Here is an 8041-nt window from a genome sequence, read left to right as displayed (position 1 = left end):
TGATCAATTAAATGATTCCTTGCCAAATAAAATTTCTTTTTAAAAATAATATATATATATATATATATATATAGTAGATATTAAAATATGTATTGTATCTATTGACACAAATAGATAAAGTGCTATAAAAGAAACACTTAACAGTGTCTTTTGGATGTTTTCTTTCCACTAGTCTGAAAAAACACTTTATGTAAAACCAAGAAGCCCAAAATCTCAAACTTGACAGGTGAATGAGCCCAGGCAAAGCCTTAATTTGTTTATATTTTTTTCATTTGTGTTATAAAATTTCAATTTAGATTTGTTATTTGACATATTTCAATTTCTCAAAGAAATGTGCAGCATTTTGTCCAAACAATAATAAAAGTAACACCTTTTCCTTTATAATTTGTCTTATAAAACGTATCGTGAGTGGGTACAATGTGTGCATGATCAAGATCACAGACATATATTATGTAAACACAAGCTTTTATTTTGGATGTGATTAATCGCAATGAATTGTTTGACAGCACTAATTTGCAAATAAAATAAAATGTGTTTTTAGCATATACAATTGTGTGGCCACAAAATGACTGGCTTATGCTCTCATAATATTTGTTTTTTCATGTGCATACAGATAAGAGAGATTTCAAGAAAGACTTTTTGGTGTCCTGAGGGCGTTTTTGTTCCTAACTCCTGCCAGTGACGCGGCTCTCCTCACACACAGATCTTTTTGTGTGCAGAACGTCAAAGAGAATATGAAAAGGTATGTCTCTCATATGAATATCCACATGACGTGAGAAGCTGCTCATTTTCCATTTGCTGCCAGGAGGAAGATTAACTCGCCACCCCTCCTCCCCCTCTTCAGAGCCTCATAAATAGCAAAGCGCACAGTCTCGTTGTATTACAACAATTGTAGCACATCCAGTTAAAAGACTGACAAACTCGTTGATATAATAAGAAACATCAGCATGTACTCAACTAAAAGCGAGGGACCGCGCAGAGGAAGATCTTTTGACTCCATAAACCTTGGTCTGACATTGGAAGAGAAGCAACTTAACAATGAGGTAAGCGCTTTTTCTCCGTTATTTCTATCATTTTAAATGGCAAACTATTTATTTACTCATTTGGTTGATTTGCATACATTTTATAATTATATTACCTTTTATAATAGTTACTCAGGTGAGAATTTAAGTTTTCAACAGGTGGGGGTTCATATAAAACTAGAGTTTCTATGCAAAAAAAAAAAAAAGTTATTTAAGGTTTATAATGCCAAATGTAGATTTCCAGGAAGCATAGATTTCTAAAATGTCAAATGTGGAGGAAACTGAAGTTGACAGATCCCATGGTGCACTGCTATTCAAGTGCACAAAAGCTCTCCATTCACACATCCATGCTTGACACCGTTAGCAATAAGATGTTCCAATCCTCCTCGCACCAAATCTAAAGATGCATCAAATTAAATACACTTAACAGAGATGTGCGTGGAAGAGTGATTAATTGCAGCCTAATCCCAGTGTTAGATTAAAACAAGAGGGTGCTAATAATAGGCTTCCTCGCTGTCCAAATGAGATTGTTTTAAGACGACAGACACTGGCCCATCTTTGTTAAACCGAGACGGTGAACTGACGGTCAACTCACTAATGCTGTCGGGAAGACGAGGACAGGGACGATTACTCTCCCACATGCGCGATAAAAGAAACATGGTCAGTAGGCGACAAGCTTTGTTTGAGGGTCAATTAAACTTTTTTTTTTTAAGTTTATAAATTAAATTACATTTTTAATGAATAATTATTATATAGCTTAGTATTAAATAAAAAGCAATGCATGTTTAATGTATGAAATGAGAAGATTATTCATTTTATTATAATTAATTAATTAATTGTTTATTTATTTAATACTATTTCATGCTAATTATTTGTTTAAAGATTATTAAAGATCTTTTGGCATTTTTGTATGAATTTCTAGTAAAGGAGCTGATTGTCATTCTCTCATAGAAATTAAATGATTAATTCTTATATGACTCAATATTAAATGCAAATATTATTTATACATTAAATATTATTAATTTATGTATTACTTATTTATTTAATACTATTTGATGCTAGTTATTTATTTAATATTAAAGATTTTCTAGACACCTTTTGGCATTTTTGATTGAACTCTGTTGCCATTAAAGGAGTGATGGTCATTCTGTCGTGCTCGGTAGATTTTCAGAAATGCAAAAGCAATAAATGTAATTAAATATGTAAAACAACATAACATATAATTTAAAATATGTAAACATTTACATTATTTAAATATATAAATTAAATAAATTATTTAAATATTTACATTACATATGTTAACGTAAAAATATGTAAACATTTTTTAAATGCGCATGGATGTATGTACTTCATATACATATATATTTCTTATATCACTAATCATAATTATCGGTGTGATTTCTTGGACTTAATCCCACGTCTGCAACCTTGGGGCAGGGCTCGCGGAGCGTCCCTCTGCTGGTACTTATGTTAAGCAGGTCATGATGACTGTCGCTGTCCACGGTGCTGAACTGACGCAGGAACCAGCACCTTTAATCGGATGACCTGTTCGCAACTGGAGTTTGTTGTAGTTTAAGATTATTTAAAAACGAACCCCTCAGTGACCAATATTTAGTAATTTTTTTTTTTTTTTAATGTGTAAACTACAAACTGTAAAAATGACTACAATTAAAATCGGAGTTTAATTGCTGTCTCAAAACAGTCTAATCAAAGTGGCATCCTGCAGTGAAGTTAATTGCACTTTTTGACCACTTTGAATTTCACTTCTAAATCTAATAGTGTTGAAACTAGTGTTCTAAATCTAATAGTGTTGAAACTAGTGTTCTAAATCTAATAGTGTTGAAAAAAAAATGAGCAGAAATGACAGAATGCCTATAAATTATGATAGTATGGCTATCGCTGTAATAAATTCACAAAAACTTATATTTATTTATTTATTTATTTTTAATATATAATTTAGCTATGTATGTATCTATGTATGTTATGTATGTATGTATGTGTGTGTGTGTGTGTGTGTGTGTGTGTGTGTGTGTATATAATTGATTTATTATTTATTTTTATAAAAACTACTTATTATAAGTTATATTATAACTTATTATTTATTTCTTTTTATTTTTTTTTTAATGTTGTTTTATAACATGATTCTAAAGTTTTGCACTCTTAACAGGAAAGTTCAAAACCTTTAGACGAATACAAATAAAGTTGTAAGTGTGGCCTTAAAAGGGATTAAGTGTTGTTTACCACACACTTTAATCCACATGATCTGATTGACAAGCCATGAGCACATGACTTAGGGTTGGATTTAAAGTGAGCTGAAGATGTTGATGCTACACATAAATCATGTGAAACAATAAATGAAGGGGGGGGATCCTATATAATTTTCAGCTTTACAAATTACCTTTGATTACCTAATTCTACCTGACCTCATCTGACATTTATTTATGTTTTTTGCCTGTGTTTTACAGATGAACAAATCTGCTTTTCCAAAGATCGAGGAGAATAAAGACAACAAAACCGCGTCTACAGAGAGAGGCCGGGCTGCTGTTGTGTTCTCCTTGAAGAATGAAGTTGGTGGGCTTGTCAAGGCACTAAAACTTTTCCAGGTGAAGGGTTGCAAGACCGATTTTCTTGCATGTTTAAATATTCCTTTACTTGATTTAAAAAGGATAACATTAACCATCATATATAAATCAACAGGAAAACCACGTCAACCTGGTGCACATCGAGTCCAGAAAATCCAAAAGGCGCAACTCAGAGTTCGAGATCTTCGTAGACTGCGACAGCAACCGCGAGCAGCTGCACGAGATCCTTCAGCTGCTGAGAAAACACGTGAACGTGCTCGAGATGGACGCGCCTGACAACCGCCTGCCTGAAGAAAGCGGTACATGAATGAATGACAATATCAGACAGATGTGACATTTTAAACTACTATACAAATACTCAATATTTGACTGTTGGTTTTTTCTCCAGAGATGGAGAACGACCCGTGGTTCCCGAAGAAGATTTCAGATCTGGATAAATGTGCGAACCGCGTGCTGATGTACGGATCAGACCTGGATGCGGATCATCCAGTAAGTGGCAACGTTTCATCTCGATTACCGCATCAGTACGATGTCATCATGTTGCTCACTGTTATGATTCTGTTACGACAGGGATTCAAGGACAACGTCTATCGCAAAAGGAGGAAGTATTTTGCAGACTTGGCTATGAGCTACAAACAGTGAGTTTTAAAATATACTTTAACATAAGAGTAACACACATTTAATATAAGTCTAATTAAATGTTGGCCCTTCCATCAGTGGAGACCCCATTCCCCGTATAGAGTTCACGGAGGAGGAGGTGAAAACATGGGGAGTGGTGTTCAGGGAGCTGAATAAACTCTACCCCACACACGCCTGCCGCGAGTACCTCAAGAACCTACCCTTGCTCATCAAACACTGTGACGTCCGTGAGGACAACATCCCGCAGCTGGAGGACGTCTCGCGCTTCCTCAAAGGTGAGAGAAAGGGACGTCAGTTCTTCAATTGTTGGTTTGTTCAGGGTTTATAGACTCTTTTCTCTATAACATTGCTTTATGAACTGCTTCAGAGCGCACCGGCTTCACCATCAGGCCTGTGGCTGGGTATCTCTCCCCACGAGACTTCCTGGCAGGTCTGGCCTTCCGTGTGTTTCACTGCACTCAGTATTACAAATAATATACACATTTGTATATTATTACACATTATATACATATTTGTTCTATTTTGTATTTTTTATACATAAAACAAATTCACAATATTTTGCATTTATTTATTCAGTTTTTTATCTATAGGCTATATTGCAACTTTTATGTATATATTCAGAATTATAAGTACTTAAAGCTATATATTCAGTTTTACTTCTATATATTCGTGATTTACACTTTTATATCACAATTTGTATCTATATAAATTTAGACTTATAACTAAATATTCAGATTTACATTTATATAGTCAGATTTCTAACTATATATTCTGATTTAAATGGAGGACGTCTCGCGCTTCCTCAAAGGTGAGAGAAAGGGACGTCAGTTCTTCAATTGTTGGTTTGTTCAGGGTTTATAGACTCTTTTCTCTATAACATTGCTTTATGAACTGCTTCAGAGCGCACCGGCTTCACCATCAGGCCTGTGGCTGGGTATCTCTCCCCACGAGACTTCCTGGCAGGTCTGGCCTTCCGTGTGTTTCACTGCACTCAGTATGTGCGACACAGCTCAGACCCCCTCTACACACCCGAGCCGTGAGTACACAAACAATCAAATGTTAGCAAACATAACTATGGTATGACTGTCACTCGAATATATTTACAAAAAAGGATATTAGATATCAAATTTATATCAAATAAAAAAAAAATATATATATACATTTATATATACACACTATATAAAATACATGTTTTTCTGTTTTATATTAAATGTGTTTACAGTTTATGTATGTGTGTGTGTGTGTGTATACACAGTATATGTATATATACATGTTCAGAATTATAACTATATATTCTGATTTATGTTTATATATTCTGATTTATAAATATATTCAGATTTACTTCTATATATTCACAATTTACATTTATATATTCAGATTTTATATAATTATTTCCTGTTTGGTGCTTCATATATAATTTATTTTTGTAATTTATGTTTGTATATAAAATATTTTTTTTATATTTAACATTTATATTTCATATATCTGTCTTTATATACACATGTTTGTATATCTCTATATATTAAAAATACAATATATACATATTTTTTTATATATAATATATAAATTGTTTATTTCACTGAAAAAAAAGATTTTTATAGTAGATGTGCAACCGACTTGATCTTTGTTTGCTATAATTAAAGAACTGTACTGATACAGGAATTGTTACTCTGAGCAAGTGATCATGTGAACGTGTCTGTCTGTTTCAGAGACACATGTCACGAGCTTCTTGGACATGTCCCTCTTTTGGCCGAGCCCAGCTTTGCTCAGTTCAGTCAGGAGATCGGTCTCGCGTCACTGGGAGCATCGGAAGACTCTGTACAGAAACTCGCCACTGTAAGTAATGACAGGCCTTGAGATTTGAGTGTTTTTATGTAAATATACTACAAATACATATTTATTAACAATTCCATTCTATGTTTCAGTGTTATTTCTTCACTGTGGAGTTTGGCCTCTGTAAGCAAGAAGGGAGACTGAGAGCTTATGGAGCCGGTCTGCTGTCCTCCATCAGTGAGCTGAAGGTAATGAACCACAAAAGCTTTCTCTACATGATGCATAATGCATGTTTTGCACCTTATAAATAGAGATGATCGTTCCTTTTTGTCCAGCATGCACTCTCAGGAAATGCCAGGATCTTGCCCTTTGACCCCAATGTGACATGCAAACAGGAGTGCATCATCACCACCTTTCAGGATGTCTACTTTGTTTCAGACACCTTCGAGGAAGCAAAAGTCAAAATGAGGTAATAGAAAATTAAACTGTATTCTTAAAGTGAATTACATGATGATAAATTTGCTAAAAAGTATTTACTGCATATATCATCTGAGTATTTAGCACTATAATTTGCATTTAAAATTGAATTTATTTTTAGGGAGTTTGCAAAGACCATCAAGAGGCCATTCTCAGTGCGCTACAACCCGTACACACAGAGCGTAGATGTTCTGAAGGACACGACCAGCATCAACAACGTGGTGGAAGAACTAAGACATGAGCTGGACATCATTGGAGATGCACTAAGCAGGCTAAACAAACAGTTAGGAGTCTGAAAAACGAAACATTTCCCAGCAAATCGTCCATTACTTCATGTACCAGTTCATCTGTTTTGTCACAGTACTTCACTCTCCAAATCATGTATGGCATGAAAACCCACCAAACGAAGACAAATCCTTGTGTCTGTTTATATAATTAGCTTGCCTCTTGTTTGATTAAATACGTGGATCAACAAAAGCTGTGCTAAATGCTTGCAAGTGGAGTTCTTGTATTTTATGTGAGATTTCTACTTGACAAGGTGGTATTTATGCAAAGTGACCACAATGGTTTAGGTTAAATTAAGGCTACACATGTGACCGTTAGTCTTGTGCAAAATTTATGTCTGCTAATATATTGATGGTTTCAGTTTGCATTTATGTCATTTCAAATTCCTTATGTTTATCTATTCAGAGATACTGTCTTATAGATATTTTAGTATATAAACAGTATCTTTGTGAGTCTATGAAACATTGTGTATGCTATGTGTTATTGTTTCTTTATTTAAAATGGATGTCTACATGGAGTAGGACCTGGAATACTCTGTATTTATTAAAATGCATGTAAATATTGCATTGGACATGGAAGCATATTTTTACAAGTTACAAACGAATGCTTAGCATCTCTATAAGTAATTCGTTAGAAACTCTGAACGAAGTATGCCTATCAGTTCAGGTTTAGGATGTAGAGACATTTATTGCTAGACATTATTAAAGAGTTCATATGCTTATAATAAAATAAATATTTGTTTTTCTACTGTAAATGTCATATGGTGTAAGTGTACAGTTTCTTTTTTTCTTCTTTACATTTCATGTTCTAATGTACAAATAATCGTGCTCTTGAGGGGCGCTTGTCGGCTCAAATGCCGAAATAGTCTTATTCAAATATCAAGACATTATTTGTCATATAGGACACATATGTGTATGAAAGTAAAATGTTTTAATCCTATAACTCTATGTATACAAGTGTATTTACCTGAGAAATAAATGGAAAGCGGCTCAAGTAGTAGTAGTAGTAGTATCTATAAACGTTTTAATCTCATGTGATCTCAGACGCCTGTGATTGGTTTATCCTGACCTGCGCTGAGAAAAGAAACAGACACCACGTGACTAAGTCAAAAATAACAACTGTTATATTTTTATATATATTTTATATATTTTTGTACTTCATTTCCTTTTCTTTGAATACTATCGTCCTTTCTGATAGGCCTACTTGTTTGTGATTTGTATCTTTACATATGAAAATATGAAATAAATATCAAATTATACATTT

The 8041-nt window shown here is 33.8% G+C and overlaps 1 protein-coding gene across 1 annotated transcript; it reads left to right on the top strand.

The window, feature by feature from the left end:
• Positions 1–748: 748 nt before the first annotated feature.
• Positions 749–7540, top strand: LOC107673292 (tryptophan 5-hydroxylase 1-like). Its single transcript, XM_016466825.1, has 11 exons — positions 749–1043; positions 3488–3625; positions 3720–3903; positions 3993–4093; positions 4175–4242; positions 4322–4518; positions 5144–5279; positions 5953–6079; positions 6169–6264; positions 6352–6485; positions 6615–7540. Exons 1-11 carry the CDS (start codon positions 948–950, stop codon positions 6787–6789), a joined length of 1452 nt encoding a protein of 483 aa, XP_016322311.1. The 5' UTR covers positions 749–947; the 3' UTR covers positions 6790–7540.
• The last annotated feature ends 501 nt before the right edge of the window (positions 7541–8041 follow it).

The sequence above is a fragment of the Sinocyclocheilus anshuiensis genome, unplaced genomic scaffold (genome assembly GCF_001515605.1).
Source record: "Sinocyclocheilus anshuiensis isolate Anshui unplaced genomic scaffold, SAMN03320099.WGS_v1.1 scaffold68, whole genome shotgun sequence".
Lineage (NCBI taxonomy): Eukaryota > Metazoa > Chordata > Actinopteri > Cypriniformes > Cyprinidae > Sinocyclocheilus > Sinocyclocheilus anshuiensis.
This window is presented reverse-complemented; position numbering and strand designations above follow the sequence as displayed.